We start from the raw sequence: 19,928 nt of genomic DNA, 5'->3' as shown, positions 1-19,928 counted from the left end.
TCTAAAAGAATGTAAGTAGTATAGTGAGGGTTTCATCAGAAAATTGCTGCCATTTCTCTAAAGATTATAACAGACTTGTTGTAAACGAGAGTGCACAGATTTGACTTGTTAGAATTTAAGTTTATTTCTTTTCTTATATGACAAAAATGCCCCCCAAATTTATTTGGACCAGATTATGGATAGCTTTGAACACCAAATGAAGTAGTTCAAATTACAACCTTTTTCAGTAATGACCATGGAAACTGTTAAGCAGCTAATCAAAAATAAGTTTGGCAGCACAAGGAATCATTTCTTTCTGAGACTGAGCATACAGGTATTTAAATGAAAATGCTAAAATATACCATGCCTAAGTTTAAAAAGTCGGCCTCAATAAATTCTCCCAGTGATGTCAATATAAATTTCCTTCAGATTATATTTAGGTTATAAATCTGAAAAATAAATTCTTCTATATGTATACTTATTTGCTTGTTATTATTAATCATGAATAATACACTTCACTTTTATTGTTTGCTCATTGCTCTGGGAGGAGTTGATTATCAATTAAATCACAGAAAGTACTCTCTAAGGCAAGAAAGTATTTAAAACACCCCTGTCGACACCCTTTGACCTACATTATGTATCAATAGACTTTCATATTCCATAAAAACATATTTTTATATTTGCTCTGATTGAAAGATGGTCTTGTCCAAAAGCTTTTTGACCCTTGTTTTGATTTCATAGCAGGGTAGTCCAGAAAACCAGTCTCCTATCTTTCTGTATGTGAGTTTCCTGACCTCTTCCCCTAATTTCTTCATTGTTTCAGTGTTTTAATGATTACAAATTATTAAAGCTGTTACTAGAAAAATGGTTTGTCATTGCCAGTAAAACCCATTACAAGAAACACTTCAATATATTTACTTTAGAACATAGATATTGAGTGTATTGATTTTGCTTAAATTTTCAATCTTGGGATGACCCAATCGTACAGGATAAAAAATACCAGCTCTCAATAAACTTACAGCACACTCAAGGTAATAGAATAGTGGTTTTAGAGAAGTAATTTTTATAACTGGCTTCACTTAAAATGTCAGTTATCTTTCCTTTCTTACTCTTTATATATTTTTAAATTATCTATAATAATAATAGCAGTAATATTAGTAGCTTAGTTGTAGGAGTTGTTTTAGTAAAATCAGGGCCAAATTCTTTAGGTTTCAACTGCCTGTATTTTAGCCTAAAGTTATCTTTGGGTACCAATTTTAAAAGTTTTAGCAGAAAATTTTTTTTCACAATTTTTAGTCAAAACATATTATTGATTTGTGCATGTGTGTGCATACACACTGAAGACATTTAGCTTTGGTTTATTTTTAATTGTAGTATAAGTAATTTTTATAGAAATCATTTATGAAGTATAGTTTCATATTCATTTCCTACTCCTTTAACTCTTAAAAGAAAATAGGCCTTGTATTACTTCTTTCTTAAATATGTTATATATTTTATAAAAAATACTGATCTGAGCAACACACTCATTTGTTCTTTTGGAATCATGTCCATATAATTCAGCGGTTCTCAACCTGTGGGTCGCGACCCCGGCAGGGTCACCTAAAGCCATCGGAAAATACATAATGCATATCAGGTATTTACATTCCGAATCATAACTGTAGCAAAATTACAGTTATGAAGTAGCCACCAAAATTATTTTTTGGTTTGGGGTCACCACAACATGAGGAACTGTATTGCGGGGTCACGGCATTAGAAAGGTTGAGAACCACTGATCTAATTGGAGGTTAGATTGGAATTGAAACATTAGATCTGTTTCTAGAGTTCTATAAATTCAGTGAATAGCTTTCGGAGATTATAATGTTATTAAAAATACAAAAAATTTTAAAAACCTTTTTTAAAACTAATGTACTGTTATTCTCAAATCTAATTGGTGAGTGTTGATTACTAAATAATAAGCAGGAGAACATTACTTGCATTTGAATAAATTTTCTAAGAATGTCCAAAATGATACCTGATTCTGTTTACCTGTCTCTTACAATTGGAAACAAACAAATGCTAAAAACAAGATGAACAAGATTTAAACTGGCAAATATGTAGATATATATCCCGATAGAAATCAGATAGCAAGCATGAGAGAAAATCACTAATAAGACAGAGTCTTGCTTGCTTCTTAGGCAGGGTTCAGCTTAATAGGCATGTTTTCATTGACCTTCCGTACAGGATTACTACTTGGCTGGGAGGATGACTTGAATTTTAGATGTATTCATCTATGCGATCAAAAAAGGTAAGGAAAACATCCTCTCTAAAGAGAAAGAGTAGTAGCATATTTAAATAATCTTGGCCTGAAATTCACGGTGTGAAGTGGCTAGAATTTTAAATTTGTCCTTGTAAACCAAACAGCTTTTACTAACTATTGCATACCAGACCATAGGTTTCTCACTGCATATAAAGCAGGTTCTTTTGGAACTGCATTAACCCTTTCAAGAATCTAAAATTACAAGATATTAAAATTATTCAAATGTTGATGATGGTTGCCAGATAAAATGTGAGATACAGAGGCAGCTAACTAAAGTGCGAGAGATACATAGATAGATGATAGATAGATAGATAGATAGATAGATAGACAGATAGATACTGACATATCTGACACCACAATGAAGTAAAATCAAAACACGACAAAAGAAAAAATCTAGGAGATTTTTCCTCTCGATGCTGAGGTATAGTTTTCAAGATTCTTACTGTTTTCAAGATACTTACTCCTTTTCATAATTCAGAATTATAAAGAGGTGATTTTAAAAATATAGGCTTTAATTTTAATAATAGTCTCACTGGTTTAAAAAATTTCTTAAATGGAAAATATTCTGATCTTCATGTTTCAGATGCATATATTCCAGGAAGAATTTATTTTATTTAAAATAGTACCCTCAATAAAAAATAATGAACTTTGGATTTTTATATAAACAAGGCATTTAACAAAAGGAACTGATATTTCTTTAAATACTGTATAATTCATAGCAAAAGATATATATGCACATATTTGTCTCTTTTTTTGGTATTTTTTCAAAGTTAGAAGAGGGGAGGCAGTCAGACAGACTCCCGCATGTGCCTGGCCAGGATCCACCCAGCATGCCCACTAGGGGGTGATGCTCTGCCTACCTGGGGCGTTGCTCTGTTGTGCCCAGAGCCGTTCTAGTGCCTGAGTAGAGGCCATGGAGCCATCCTCAGTGCCTAGGCCAACTTTGCTCCAATGGAGCCTTGGCTGTGGGAGGGAAAGAGAGAGATAGAGAGGAAGGAGAGGGGGAGGGGTGGAGAAGCACATGGGCACTTTTCCTGTGTGCCCTGTCCTGGAATTGAACCCAGGACTTCCACACGCCAGGCCAATGCTCTACTGCTGAGCCTACTGGCCAGGGCCTGCGCATATATCTTAACTGACATTACAAATTCATATGAATGGTTTTGAAATTAGTAATTTGTAAGGGGTGGTCACTTCTATTATAAATTACCAATAGTTATAAATTTTTTTTTATTGATTGACTTGAGAGAGACAGAGAGAGAAAGAGAGAGAGAAACATTGATTTGTTGTTCCACTTATTTATTATTCGTTGGTTGATTCTTGAATGTGCCCTGATTGGTTATTGAAACCACAATCTTGGCGTATCGAGAAGACACTGTAACCAACTGAGTTACCTAGCCAGAGCAATATATTTGTAATTTAATGTTTCTTTACATCACTTACAGTATTTTGTTCAAATTCAGAAGAGTGAATATTGAGTGTGTTCTGTGTACTCAAAGAATGGAACATGAAATAACATACTACAGTTTCAGTGTCTTGATCCTTAAGATGTATAAAGATCTCAGTGACTAAATAGACTAAAAAATGAAAATTAAGGAGCAATGTTAAAATATATAATTCAATGGGGAAATGGTGACATTATCTTCATCCAAAATAAATATGCTTATTTTGGAGAAAATTTTCAAGAATTTTCTTTAATTTATTCTTCTTGATATCCAGCATCAACTTTGAATGGTTTCTGAGGTTCATTATCTACCTTATTAGTGACTTGCCTTACAAGAGTATGCATTATCTCTCTCCTAGATACCTGCAAGAATCTTCTTCCTTTCATACTTTCTATCTTCTGGCTTTCTGAAAGAATTTCTTAATATTTCACATATATGATCATATGCATTCTTATGGTTGGTTAATAATAATAACAAATTAGAGGAAGAGGAAGGAGAGATAAAGAAGATGCAGGAAGAATATATTTTTCTAATGCAGAAGAATTAAATGCAAGATTTACTTTGTTAATAAAAATATCAGTTGCATAAATTAAAACTTTCTGTAGTTTAAGAAAAGCAAGCAGAATGGGGTCTCATTGGGATGAGAATGGCTAAGCCATTCAATCATTCCAGGACCTGTTGTGCTCTGTTGGAGATATCCTTGTTTGGGGCCAAACTTTAGATATCTCTAGGAATAACACAGCTTTGAATACTACTTGCTCATTAGCTCATCCTAGTTGTGTATGTTCTTAAATGCTTTCCAGTATCTTTCCAATCAAGCACCAAAATGTTTTTAAAAATGTCTGAGGCATGCAATAAACTGCTCAGATACTTGTTTTAATGCTCATTGTTTGCTGCATTAAATTTCATCCTTTAGGCCCTGGCCAGGTGGCTCAGTGGTAGAGCGTCGGCCTGGCGTGTGGAAGTCCCGGGTTCGATTCCCAGCCAGGGCACACAGGAGAGGCGCCCATCTGCTTCTCCACTCCTCCCCCTCTCCTTCCTCTCTCTTTCTTCCTCTCCCACAGCCGAGGCTCCATTGGAGCAAAAGATGGCCCGGGCGCTGGGGATGGCTCCTTGGTCTCTGCCCCAGGTGCTAGAGTGGCTCTGGTCACGACAGAGCAACGCCCCAGATGGGCAGAGCATCACCCCCTTGTGGGCGTGCCGGGTGGATCCCAGTGGGGCGCATGCGGGAATCTGTCTGACCACCTCCCCGTTTCCAGCTTCAGGAAAAAAAAAATTCATCCTTTATTTAAAGTTTTTCCTTTCTATTGTAAGTCCTAGCTAATTTTCCCTATGTTATAATTATTACTTTTTTTTGGCATTGCAACTATATTTTTTACTTATAAAGCTGGTTTCTTATTACCATGTGAAATGCACACCCTGTGTGTGATGACTATTTCACTTTCTAGGACCTTCACCTGGGTCACCCTCTTCCTGCTCTGCATTATCTGCTGAAATCCTGATTGTCTTTTGAATTGCAGATCAAGCACTTCCTCTTGTATAAAACCTTTCATAATATATATTATTATACTTTTCATTGAGCTAAAATGTAATTTATCATGAGTTGTCTTCCCTATCCTGGTCTCAAAGCTCTTTTCTGGTTCTCAATCTAAGTGTAAACTCCTTGGTGACGAGATGTAATTTTATAGACTGGAGGATTTTAGAGATGGATGCACATTCTTTCATTCACCACAAAACTTTGCTTGATACAAGACCTATTCTACCATATCCTATTCAAGATGTATTTCTTGAAAACTGTCTTATGAATGATGAGTATGACGTCTTTAAATTAACTGCTAAATTACACAAACCTAATGCTCCCACTGAATTTGAACTATCTTTTTACTCTGGTGGGACAATTCAACTGGATTGTGTTTCCATGAGAGGTTCTTTCAGAGTCCTTTTCTCAAAAACAAAACAAAACAGAAACGTGTTCCTTAGAATAGTATTGAGCACCACAGCCAGTGCTCCTCAGGGTGTCTTGTAAGAAAGAGATGGCCCCATTTATTTGGCCCTTCACTTCCAAGCATCTGCTGCTGCCTCAGGTCATGGAGGAAACTAGTGTGGGGTTGGGGGAGGCATGCAGCTATATTTTGAATGTTAAACTCAGAGCAGTGTGCCATCGGACGTAATTATATTTGTGCCATAGATTCTCAATGCATTTTTTTAGTCTCATTTTCTTTGTGTTAACATTTCTGATGCTGTCACATCAAATTTCCTTTTATCATTTTGCTTTCATTCCTTAGCATAAATTTCTGTTTAAAAGTTTTCTTTATCGCAGACCATTAGCTATATGTTGTCAACATATACACTAAAAAATTCACTCAGGTAGACATGTTGTTGTGTCTAAAGGGTCCCAAACACTGAAAACACTGAAAAGGGTCCCTGAAGGTGCACAGCAGTGCTGAATAGTAAGTGCAAAAGTGCCAACCCCTCAAATACCCAGCCACAATGGGATTCAGTTGAATATGATCTAGGCCAGTGGTTTCTGTTGGCTGAATACAGCCATGGAAATACATTCAGAAGCATTGCGCAATGCAGGTGCACGCCAGAGGATCAGTACTTCAAAGTTTCATGGTTGGATTGATAGTATTGTAATAGCTTCCTCTTCAGTATGTGCTCTCACCTATCAAAAGCCAGATTTGCATGCATCCACCTGAAAAAAAAATACATACCTTTTTATTATGTGAACCATGTTTCCAAATTCTGATTACTTATGGTCAATTATAAGAAATAATTTAAGTTTCCAGTGTCCTAGATTTAGTGTTTCATCATTATGTCACTGCCAATGCATGAAAAGTTCTCATAAAACAAGCAAATGAGCATATTGTTATAAATTCCATGAACCCCCCCTCAAGAAATAAGCAAAAAAAAATACCCCCATCTGTGTATTTGTGTATCAGTAATTTAAATAGAAAAACAAATCAACATAGATCCTTGTGCATAAGAAACACAGGTAATACAATATAATATACAAAACACCACTTAGCTAAAAAAAGAAAAGTACCGGTAATTGGCTCTCAAATGTGACTTTTCTTTCCTTATCTATCCTTTTTCTTCTCTGCATAAGGGATATACCAAGTTTATTAAAAGTTTGCCAGCTTGAACGTGGGCTTATCTGGCTTGAGCAAAAAGCTCACCAGCTTGGACCCAAGGTCGCTGGCTCGAGCAAGCGGTTATTCGGCCTGCTGCAGGCCCGCGGTCAAGGCACATATGAGAAAGCAACCAATGAACAACTAAGGTGTCGCAACAAAAAACTGATGGTTGATTCTCATCTCTCTTCGTTCCTGTCTGTCTGTCCCTATCTATCCCTCTCTCTGACTCCCTCTCTGTGCCTGTAAAGAAAAAAAAATGTAATATTAGAATTCTCTTTTCTTTGTTATTCTGACACAGAGAAAAAGAAGTTTTGAGATAACTTTGCAACACTGCCTCTATAAATAATATTGAAAGTGAAATTTTTACCCCTCTCATAATCTCATAATTAGGTTTATTTTTAACTAATATGTTAATAAATGGGACATAGAAATTATAAATGGAAATGATGTGAATGAATATAGATTAAGGTACTATTTTTATGTAACAACTCACCCTATTTAACAAATATAAGGGGTTTATTGATGGTATAGGGTAGTAAGTGAATAATAATCTATATCACCAAAAAAAAAAAAAAAAAAAAGAGAGAGAACTGTTTGTTAGAAGATGTGTCAATTCACAAGACATAGAAAATTATGTCAATTTACTTTAAAAAATTATTAGAGGTTTGTTGGACTGTATTTTGGTGATATTTCTATTTTAGTATTAAATACTTTTTCTCGGGTATGGTAGACCATATTTGGATAATCCATAATTTGTTGTGTTTATAGAGAAATGCGCATGCATATGTGAAGTAATGTGTGTGGCATGTGTTTGTGTGTGTGTACTCCAGAAGTAAAAGACGGTAAAAGCAAACTGTTGTTACACCATTAGAACCTGTTAGTGGAAAAGTGGTATAAATGTACTGGAATCCAAAAGTTCTTGGCTTCATTGTTTACCTGTAGAATATCTGCAGTGGGTACCTATTTTACATTCTGTAGGGTTAATCTCTAGAACACTTATGCCAGCCATAAATAGAGATGTTTGCTCCCTGCTTTTCTAGACAGCTAATTAGGTGTTATGAAAGCTTATGTTAGTGAAAAAAGGTAAATTAGAAATAAAAAGGAAAAAGGAGAACAAATAAAAAATGGACTTCCTTTTATAGAGTGGCGTGTTTGGAAAAAACTCTTAATTTTAAGATGCTGTTAGAAGCAGTACCAACCACAACACTAATAGAAGAGCACTAGGCTTATTTAAAGCTGTTTACAAAGCAGAAATAAAACCATTTTCATAACAGTCATCGAGCAAAGAAAACTCTCATCTGTCTTTCCACCATGGTCGTAGCACTTTAGAACTTGCTCATTGAGTCCCTGACTTAAAATGTTCGGTTTTCACATTACTAAGACACAATTATTTCCTCATTATAAAAAATTAAAGCAGATGCATATCTAAAACTATAATATTAGAAACTCTATGCATGTTTTCAGATTTACAAATATTCGGGCTCCCAGGCAGCAAGTAACTAAGGGCAGAAAATATTTTTGTGATTTTTAATATTTTTCTAAGTGGTAACAATTTAGTTGCCAAGTATCTCATTGGGTGGTATGGTTTAGTGTTTCCAAGACCTGGAAAATAAGCTTAACTTCTGACCTGTGATAAATTCTTGCCTGAAAATGACACAGATTAGAATAAAGACAAAGATTGACTTTGAAATATGAAATTTTATGGGCTGGTTTCTCAACATGTTTCTTTTGCAGTGAATACCACAGAGTCCTAAAACTCAAGGGTTTTGTCCCTGACTTTTCCCCAAATAACTACAGGCAGCAGAGAGACTCACCTGATCCTTGTTAATCCTTGCTGGTTTAAATAGTGTTTTGGCTTCAAATTTTAATCTTATAGATAGTAACTGTTGAAAACAGTTACTCATTGTTGAAATGGCTACTCATTCTAATGATATACCAATATTACAATGTTAAAATCACAGTGTAAGCATTAACTATGGTAACCTTTATGGAAGATTGTTAAAATCTAATAATTTAAGACCAGATAACTTGATTTAGTCTAAATATTTTTTTTTACATACTTATCACATCCACGGTAACCGTTCCTTTGAAGATATATATATTTTGTGTAAAATGATTGCTTAGAATTACTCTCCCTAAGATTAAGTTATTAAGCTGCATCGTCTATTTTAAAAATAAGAGAGTTTTCAGTTATGTCAGATTCAAATATGAATATGCAGAGTTCAGAAATCTTTATGTCTAAATCAATTTGCATTTTGTAAATTCTACAATCAGAAGTAGTTATGTGTGTATGTGTCTCCATTATATATGTTTATTTACATGTATTTACAGGTTATGTACATGTATTTCATCTCTCATATTATGAATATAGTACTTTCCTGTGTGTTTTTTTAATTTTCCTATTCTTTGCTTATGGCAATTACTGATAGTTAATTTTCAGTAATGACTGGCTATGTATTTGAGTGTTTAAATTTTTTCTGAACTGGAGAAAGCTTAATTTTATCACACACACATACAAATAAAGATCTGTGTGTACATATGTATGGTTTATGGCATTGTTTTCAACTGCCCATCTGAGGACCGGTCCACCAAAAATTTCATGCTGGTTCGCAAAGGAGTTAACCACTCTAATGTATGAAGATTATAGACGGAACGATCTTAGTCAAATTCGCTTATGCTCAAGATGATTTCGCCTTTATGGTCCCCCAAATATTTCTCCTTTTTTCACCAGTCCCCAAGTGTGAAAAGTTTGAAAACCATTGCTTTATGGCATAGCTAAACTACAAGTACAGTAATCATTTGAGTGACTCTATATCATTTGAAAAAATATTATATAAATTAAGGTGCAAAATTGAATTAATTAGAACAACGGTTTTAGATTCCTCCTTATGGGAGCTTGTGTAATAGTCGGGTGGAGCTCCAGGAGTATAGAAAATGACTCTTAATACTAAACAAGTATTTAAATTTATCTGATTTTCACATGAGCCTTCAGGATATCATACATTTTAAAAATTAGACAGTTAACTTTCCCTATAGGCAGAACTGTCCAGATTTCCAGCTGTTGGACTTCAGAATTGTTTCCTCTTTGCAATACAAATATGCTTATTTCTCAAGTTTTCTCACTTGCATACCATTTTGATTACGCCATCTTTCTGAGTGCATTCTGTTGAAGGGTAATCATGTTTTATTGAGGAAAGGATGAAAATGAGGGTAAATAATTTCCTTATAATCCTAGATTGGTCCAGAAGGCAAAAGTAAATTTTGAATAAATTATTTTTGCTTTGATATCTTCTGTCCAGAGTACCTGAATTTGTTTTCTCATGTATTTGTTTTCTGATACACTAATTTATACAAATTATAAAGAAATTAGTATACAAATAGATTAGTGTATCAAAGTCTGTCTCTGTGGTGTATAAAAATTTTTCTATAGCTTAGTCCACTTTCTCTAAGGTACAGAATAAGTTTATCTACTTTTATGACTCCAGGACTTGAAGAAATACTTCATACTATTATTTTTTATTATATACACTTAAGTTATTGAGGAGATTTTGAAGATATATAGTAAAAGACACATATAGCAGAAATCCTATATTTACATTTCAGTGGTTTTCAAACTTTTTACACCTGGGGACTAGTGAAAAAAGAAGAAGTATTTTGGGGACTGTAAAGGCGAAATCAGCTTGAGCATAAGTGAATTCGACTAAGATCGTTGGGTCTATAATCTTCATACATCAGAGTGGTTAACTTCTTTGTGGATCAGCATGAAATTTTAAATGGTACATTTAGATTCCTACCCTCTCCTCTTCTGACCTTCTTATCTGTCCTTCCTTTCTTCTCTCCCTTCATTTAACTTTCCTTCTTTCCTCTTTTTCTTCCATTTTTCCTTGTATTTCTGTCTAGCTGGTCATTCATTATATACTATGTCTCTCTTATGTACCTACCTCCCTATATATTTATTGATGTTACTTCAGAAATAATTTTACTTTCACAAATTCTTATTTCACCCTTGGCCATTATGGTTCACTTTATGTTCATAGTTTCTGCTGCTTGTACAAAAGCATCCACTCGATTTTCCTCACCGTCTATGAACTGCTGCCATCAAAATTACAGTCTAATCGCAAGGTGAACAGTTTATAATGTATCGCAATCAATACTAAAAATTTTCCCCCCAGGATGTGACACAAAAGAATCAAATAAAAAGCTGCAGATTTTCAGCAGTAAAGTGCAAACAATCGTTTTATGTTAATGGTTTCAAATTCAAGGTCGATTTGCACTTTTATGTATCTGCATTAGTCTATCACTTCCACTCTTTTCTTAAATTCATATTGAATTTATTCAATGCCAGGCTCTCCAAATGACTGAACTTGAAGGCCAGTCAAGATTGGAATATAAAACTATGTTACGATGTTTCAAAGAGAGTGTATGGGTTGTAAATGAATGAAAAAAAAATTAGCTCTAAAAGATTCAAAAGTATCACCTTGTGAAATAGATAGTAATGTGTTCTACTGTAGTTTTAAAGGACAAAGTTGGTTGACTGAAATGATACATTTTCTCCTAACAGTCACTGACACATAAAACAGAGGTAATTTTTATGATTCCCAGTCAGAATAGGTAGCCTGACCAGGAGGTGGTACAGTGGATAGAGTGTCGGATTGGGACCCAGAGGACAGAGGTTCAAAACCCCGAGGCCGCAGGCTTGAGTGTGGGCTCATCTGGTTTGAGCACAGCTCACTAGCTTGAATTCAAGGTCACTGGCTTGAACAAGGGTCACTTAGTCTGCGGTAGCCCCCCCCATCAAGGCACATATGAGAAAGCAATCAATGAATAACTAAGGTGCTGCAATGAAGAATTGATGCTTCTCATCTCTCTCCCTTCCTGTCTGTCTGTCTTTATCTGTCCCTTCTCTCTGACTCGCTCTCTGTCACACACACAAAGAATAGGTAAAGAAAATAGGTACCAGATATTAAACTTTTCTGAATATTCTCTTGTTTTTTAAAATTTCTACTCTACTTCAAATCTATACTGGAAGGCATCCTAGATAATTTTCTGTCCTTCATTCAGTTCTTCTGTTTCTGTTTTTGTTCATTGGTCTAACCATTTTTAAGTCAGACAATAATTTAGTCTCTGGGTGAATGTTTAGTTGGAGACTACACTTCAGCATTCTTGCCTGTATTACATAATGAAACAACATACTTCATTTATTTGTAGGTAAATATATTTTTAAAAATATGACAAAATTAAAGTATAAACAAGCTACTTAAATACTTTTTAAAATATTTCACAAGTGTGAATGGCATGTTATGAACTACCACAGTATGTATGTTCTGTCAAAACACTATTTTGATAACTTTCTAAAAAATGTTAGTATCATAGGAAATCATTATTTTATTCTAAAGCCTTCTGAGATAAATTAAGTTGTGGTTTATTTTCATTTTTTATTTTTGGAAGTTATTGCTGTGTTTTAAATATGTACTCAAATTTTATTTATAACTTTGAAAAGTAATTGTATTAGTTTATCAATGGTATTAAATTTACTGCTTCATTTTAAAAATATCTTCCATGTAAACATATTTTTTTCCTTTTAACTGGCACTATAAATTTGTGGGGGTTTTCTTGCATCAATTTAATGTCAATCCCATAGGTTCCTAAATGTATAGGAAATTCTATTCCCATCACGTAAAAGTAAATTGTAAATATTTTTTCTTAAAAAAAAGTTTTTGATTTAAAAAAGATCATTAAACATTAAGGGGAACAACTATTTGTAAATGAAAAAGACAACTAGAAAGACATAGTTATAGTTTAAAATGTTGTCATGGAAGTATGTCACTGTGTTGTCATAATGAAGAAATTTTCTGTCATATATTTTTATTTAGCATCTTTAAAATACAGGTCATTAAAGAATCCTTTATTTACATTCTCTATGTGACCGTTGGCTAAAGAGAGAAGCAAAATTTCTCACAGAAAACATCATTTAAAAAAGAAAATCATGATCTGTCATTCATTCTGAAACATATCTGTTGACTAAATTCATTTCACCTACTTACTCAAAAAAGAAACAGCTAAAGTGAAGAAAACTGATTACATGATCCATGCTCAAATCTCGTAAAATAAGAATGTACACTTTTTGACAAACTTAGTCATGGCACATTCTGTTAGAAAATTCCACTCGCTACTCTCAGTAGGCAAAGTAGATTTTTAAAGGAAATCTTTTATTTTATGACTGTCACCAAAATAACAATTACAAGCAAAATAGAGATAAACGTGTTTTTTAGATGGAGCTTAAGACTTGTTATAGAAGTTTGCAATCCAGTTTTTGTCCTGTTATTTCATTTGAAAAATTAATCCTGGTAATCCTTTTTGAAGTTCACTGTTTCCAGGAGAGGTTAGTCAGAGCAAAGATGAACTGATACCCCAGGAAATTAGTTTACAGTGATGCTTGTTCTATTCTACTGAGAATGGTTCTCCAATGTCCATGTTTTACTTCTTCCCAGGCTTTGGGAATAAGTTAATATCTAGAGAATAGACTTAAATAAAACCATTGTCTCGACCAGCAGGTTTATGCAACCATCCTGAAATGTTGTAATTATTGTTTTCTTTTCCTTTTTAATTAAGAGACCAGAGGTCAAACAAGCCCAGTGAGAGCTGAATGCGACCTTGATAGAAATGTACAAGCAACCCTAATGATTAGATCTGCTGTTTTCTCTTTTGTTTTGCAGAACCAGAAGAGTGCGTTAATTGCACAGATGAATGCCGAGTGCTTGGTCATTCTGACAGGTGTTGGATGCCACAGTTCCCTGCAGCCAGTCAGGCTGAAAATGCAGATTACCGCACAAATCTCTTTGTACCCACAGTTGAAGCTAATGTTGAGACTGAGACTTATGAAACTGTGAATCCCACTGGGAAAAAGACTTTTTGTACATTTGGAAAAGACAAGCGAGAGCACACTATTCTCATTGCCAACGTTAAACCTTATTTAAAAGCCAAACGTGCCCTGAGCCCTCTCCTCCAAGAGGTCCCCTCAGCATCAAGCAGCCCAACCAAGGCATGCATGGAGCCTTGCACCTCGACCAAAGGCTCTCAGGATGGCTGCGAAGCGAAACCCGGAGCCCTGGCCGAAGCAAGCAGCCAGTACGTGCCAGCTGACAGCCAGTATCCGTCGCCAAGTAAGCAACCGAGAGACCCTCCCTTCATGGCTTCGGAGCAGATGGCAAGGGTCTTCGCCGACGTGCATTCCAGAGGCAGCCGGGATTCCAGCGAGATGGGGGCCGTGCTCGAGCATCTTGACCACCCCAGCAGGGATCTGGGCCGAGAGTCGGTGGATGCCGAGGAGGTCGTGAGAGAAATTGATAAGCTTTTGCAGGACTGTCGCGGAAATGACCCTATGGCTGTGAGAAAGTAAGGGGGGTAGTAGCATTGGCATTTCCTTGTCTCTTCTGTTGATTGAAAAATAATCCCTCCTGGTGACAACCTGGTTTATAGGGATTAAGAGAGACCAATGCTGCTTTAAGGCTTTTAGTGAACATCTGAAGTGCCCACAAGTATGTTCTTTTCACTGCGATTTCTTTTTCAGTGATAACAATGGTTTTATTTTGACCGAACTTATGTTGGGACAGAATTAATGATGCTCAAAGAGGAAAGAAAAACAGAGAAGAAACAGGAGAGAAGAAAAAGGAGGAGGAGGCGAGTTACCTGTTGACAATCTGTTAGGAAGGTATGAGGTTTGAGAACTGAAGGATCTCTGGTCACTCTGAGACTGTCCTCCGTGGTTTATGCTGACTTCGCTGTTTACCTGTCAACCCCGTACAGAGCAGGGTCTCATCCGTGAGCCGTGGTGGCTTTCCAGCAGTCATCACAGGCTTCTACTGAAAGGCCCTAGAAGACCTTGCAGTAGTCCAAGCTACACCAAACATTAACACGTATTTGTGGTAAACATTTCTGTATAAAGTTACCTGCCACACATATAAACACAAAGAACATTCCATATCATTAGTTGAAAAGAAACAAAAAAACAAACAAAAAAAACAAACAAACAAATAATAAAAAAAAACCTTGGTCATTTGTGAGACACCTCATGTCCTATAAAAGTTAAGTGTAAAAAAGATGTAGTCCATTTTGTCCTGCACACATGTAGACTAATTCACTTCATTAAAGGAGAAGCAAATTTAAAGGTTTAAAATGCCTCTTTAGCATTTTAGTGTCCAACAAACCTAAATAATGATAGATCTTTATAATTTGACCTAGAAAGATTCTGAAAAAATAGTTACCATTGAGTAATAATATTCAGAGAAGATGAACATGATTAATACGTTTTACTCATTTGTGGACACTAAAATAGCTCAGGAAAGTGAAAATGTCTTAGACATACACCAATCACGTGACCATTTATATGTGCAAATGTAAGAAGATTCAATGTGTTTACATCAAATGACATATTTTTATTGATTTATTGCAGATTCAGTGCATATGAGACAAATTGTTGAGTGTATAAGAGCTATATTGTGTATTTTATTAAATTAATATATAGTTGTGTTGCAAAAATATTTGGGCTTATATTGTAAATGGCAAGTGTTGCCTCGGTAGCTGTCGAACTCTATGAGTTTTGTTTTTTCCTGCTTCCTTTCCCCATGGAGTGTGGGAAGCAGCGCCTCAGAGCAAAGTCTCTTGTTTAATGTATAGTCTACCAAGTACTACAGTACATAATCTGTTCAAAATGTGTTTGAGTGAGCCAATGGAGCTATCTGAAAGGTCAAAAAATACATCTGTCAGTCATGGTTATGTGCAAGTCCTTGTAGAAGCTTTTATTAAAGTCATGCTAAATCATAAGAATTACATTTGTACCAATACCTGAAATTTCTTCATATTTCCTCAACAACATACAGTTTCTGCCTATGTAGATACCATAATGTTGATTGGTTCTCAAAAGTATATTATGTGGTCCAAGATGTGTGTTCCCATTTATTTCAAAACCATGAACAATGTTTTAATGCATGTGTGATATCAGCCCTGGTTATTTGCATTGTGTAGTGTTTTTCAAGAGTTCTGGGTCTTAACAGAATGTTTTTCATTTCTCTCAATGCTCTTCTGCCTCTTTTTATTGGTGTCCTTTGAAAACAATACACCTTCTATTCCTTCATTTGGTTGCACCTTTTTCTTGTGTCATTTAACAAGTTTCAAACTTACTTCCATGTGAGGCTAGGAAACCTCAAATTTCAGGAACTGGGAAAAACAAAATTAGCACTTACAGAAGTAGCAGCAGATGGGAAAATGCCTTGATTGACATTTTCCTTCAGCATTAAAAAGTTTTGGCATTTTACAGCTTCATGACAAACAGCTTCCAGCCCATACCTTAGAAAATGTGACGCTGAGTTAAATAAAGGATGTTTGTGCACTGGAGCAGAAAAATGTATTATTTGCAAACTGGTGGAGAATTCTGTGCCTTCTTTTCTGGCCACCAAGCCAGTGTAGAAACAGCATAAATGTCATCAAATTCTTCTATTAAAAACAAAAACAAAAGCAAAAATAAACATTGAACTGAATTAAGTTTTGTAATGTTAAACCTCAACAAATTCAAGTGAAAATATTTCTGTCAAATGCTGTCAAGATTTTAGACTGTACCTCGTTTGCGAAACTGCTTTGAAAGGAAGAGTGGACAACTCCCAGCAGCCTTATTCTCTCGAGAACTGAATTTGGTTCCTAGTAACAGCCTTTCCAAAGCTCTCCTCTTGGATTTTATTAGTAGTAAATGTTTAAATTAGAAAAGAAGGGATCTTGTACATGTGAAATCTAATTGACTATATTTTGGACAATTTATGTATCTGAAATGTGTTGTCTCTGTTTTATGATGTTATTTTTTTGCCAGGAGACTACAAGTTGATTTAGCTTGATGGAAAACCGATTTTCATTTAGTCTTACCAAGTGTTGCCTCTCTCTTACTAGACAGATAGCCACTTAGTAGAATCTAAGGCAGTATGTAAATGAAATCAACAAAGAGAGTAGTGTTTATTTTTAAAACATTCTTAACTTTGAGTAACCAGTTGTTCAATTTAGTATATGTGTCTGAAGACATTAGAACACTATAAGATTTTAAGAATTGGTTGTGCCAATGTGTAAGGGATTTACATTTAGGTTCTCTGTCACCAGTGATTTACTAGTGTTAGCGGGTTAACATGTTATCCGTATTTAGTAGTGAATATTTATTTACAAGTTGGTGGTAGTTCAGCAGTCAGGACTCTAAGCTTTTATAGTTAAGTTGAGGGAATCATTTGGCTGGAAACTGCCTTTATCACAGACCTCTGGTGCTTGGCTTCCAAGGAAGTCTATGAGATGCCAAAATCACCCTTTTGGGGAGCAACTTGCTCTCAAGAGTGATATATAATCAGTGATGTTTCAAGGGATTTCAGCATAATTCAGAATGTGAAAACGTCTTAATTTACATCCTCCATTTATTAACCCCTCAAAAAAAAAAAAACCCACACATTCAAAATGAATAATTTGATGATACTTTTTCTTTTAGATTTTTAAGTAACTGAAGTCAAGCACAGAATAAGAATTTATAAAAATTTTCATAAGAACTTCAAAGTTTTAAAATTGTTTACTAATGAACTAAAAAAAATCAGTAACAAAACAATCTTTTCATTACATGTTAATGACAAAAGATCTTTTCATCCAAGTTAAACGTAGCAAGAATCAGTGTTAGTTATACCTATACCAAAGTAAACATTGAAGAGACATTTCACGCAATTTCAAACAATGTTCTCATCTTATTTATTAACCTGACATACTTATTCTTGTTGCAGGCAATACACAAAGATTGGCTCACTACTCCATAAGTCAATTGAATTTCTGTTTGGAAAATTGGCTTGTTTTGTTTTCCTAAATTAGTTGAGATCTTGTAAAACATGACTTCCCTTTAAAAGTAGGCACTGCTCAATTGAAAAAAAAATGACACCATAATAATAAGTTATGTAGTAATAGAGCAGTATTCTTTATTAGAACCAGGTTAAAAGCTGTTTATTGCTTAAATGGAGTAGAAGTTGTTGAGGTCACCAGGTTAACTGAGTTTTGGCATAATATATACCCACTCATTGTCTAATTATATTATTTTGACAACAGACAGCATTTATCAGAGCATTATTCAGATGAGAGTTTTGGCTATCAAGATGTGTTGTTTTGAAACCTAAATGAATGAGACCTGATTAAAGTCAGACTTTCCTGGCCCCAGTGTTTTTTGCAGGTTGGCTATTCCCATATACCAGCTCCATCACACCATACAGTTCCTAGCTGCACCAAGTGATTGGTGGACAAGGACAACGACAACAAAAACAGCATACATTGTATGGATTTATCTCAATGATATTGTTTAATGGCTGTGTTTAATGTGACCTATCTGGAAAATGAGGACTCCGAATAAAAAGTTATTACTAATAGTGGCATTGCATTCCCTTGAATTCATTAACACACAGGTGCTGTGTTACATACTGCATACCACAGGGACCCTGGTCATAATTATTTGGGAAAACAGCTGTGGCATCACAACTGTTTTGCTGTTTGTTTGCCAGTAAAATAAGATTTTTAAGATGTTTGTGTAATAATAATGCTCATGGAAATGGTTTAACACTTATCCAGAAAGCTTAGATAACTTGGCTAGTCATAATTATGAAGGAGGTATAGCTTAGGGATACTTGTTGCTTTTAATACATATTTATAATTGGTTTGAGGATGATTTAGTACAAGATGCTAAATGACTTTATAATCTTACATGGCATATGAAAGCATGTCTTTAGAAATGGCGTTTTAAAGTAAATATTGTACATGTTTATCATGGCAACTTAAAATAATAAGCCTTTCTTTTTACTCATTCAACAAACATCTACTGAATTTCTATTGTGTGTTTGTGCTGGGCTGTTATGCCCCAGGAGTAAACAGTAAACAGTAAACAAAGAATGATGCCTGGGTCACAGTCTGGTAAGAAAGACAAATAGGTAAATTCCAATACACATTACTGTTTAAAAATTAAATTTAGATGTTTGCATTTTGCTGTTATTCCATATATCTCATTATCAGTGAGTGGCATCATCAAAATTACAAATCAACATAATATTCTGCCTATGTTTAAATTTCACTTTTTTTCTGAATTAATAACTAATATCAAGAAAAGTGCATTGACTTCTCGTATTTAAATCTTTCCATTTTAGAGTTGTTGGAATAGGATAAAAGATTTATATACTCAGTCTTTTTGCTCATTTGTTGACTAGCTGTTTCTTTTTCATTGAGAACCACTTAAGTGTCAGTTGCTTCACAAGGAACCTAAGATACAAAAAACAAAACCAATTACATTTTACCCTCAGAGTAGTCAGAGTTTGTGCCTAGATAACATACACTAAAATAGGAATTGACTTTATGTTGTCATGACAATATTACTTTTTCATAATGAAATCAATTTTATTCTTAAGAAGAGCAAAAACCCCATGCTTACCATGCCATTCACTTATTTCAAGAGTGAGATGAGAGCAAGTTGTTTAGTGACTCACCTGAACCATCTGACCAGGGTAGTGGGGGCACTGAGTTGCTCAAGAGAGAAACCTGCCTGACCTGTGATGGAGCAGTGGATAAAGCGTCGACCTGGAAATGCTGAGCTTGCCGGTTTGAAACCCTGGGCTTGCCTGGTCAAGGCACATATGGGAGTTGATGCTTCCAGCTCCTCCCCCCTTCTCTCTCTCTCTCTGTCTCTCTCTCTCTCTCTGTCTCTCCCTCTCCTCTCTAAAATGAATAAATAAAAAAAAAAAAAGAGAAACCCAACCTGGCCATGCTACAATCAAGAGGAAGTCATGAATGAAACAAAAATTATAGTCTTACTCCACGTCAATGAACTATGAAAGCCCCTTCATTTATGTGTTTGTTTGTTTTTTTTTTGTATTTTTCTGAAGTTGGAAACGGGGAGGCAGTCAGACAGACTCCTGCATGCGCCCGACCGGAATCCATCGACATGCCCACCAGGGGGCGAGGCTCTGCCCATCTGGGGCGTTGCTCTGTTGCAACCAGGGCCATTCTAGTGTCTGAGGCAGAGGCCATGGAGCC

At 35.2% G+C, this 19,928-nt stretch overlaps 1 protein-coding gene across 4 annotated transcripts in view; it reads left to right on the top strand.

Moving 5' to 3' along the window:
• The window catches only part of PCDH17 (protocadherin 17), a 94,479-nt gene extending 76,202 nt beyond the window's left edge, over positions 1–18,277 (top strand). For 3 of the 4 annotated variants that reach the window (XM_066380806.1, XM_066380805.1, XM_066380807.1), the window contains one exon: positions 13,568–18,277. In XM_066380806.1, the coding sequence (XP_066236903.1) occupies positions 13,568–14,250 (683 nt within the window). In that variant the 3' untranslated portion in view covers positions 14,251–18,277. The remainder of the gene's footprint in view (positions 1–13,567) is intronic. The other variant, XM_066380809.1, reaches the window with a different exon arrangement.
• The last annotated feature ends 1,651 nt before the right edge of the window (positions 18,278–19,928 follow it).

This window comes from Saccopteryx leptura, chromosome 4 (genome assembly GCF_036850995.1).
Source record: "Saccopteryx leptura isolate mSacLep1 chromosome 4, mSacLep1_pri_phased_curated, whole genome shotgun sequence".
Classification (NCBI taxonomy): domain Eukaryota; kingdom Metazoa; phylum Chordata; class Mammalia; order Chiroptera; family Emballonuridae; genus Saccopteryx; species Saccopteryx leptura.
Note: the sequence above shows the minus strand (reverse complement) of the source record. Positions and strands in the feature narration are given on the sequence as shown.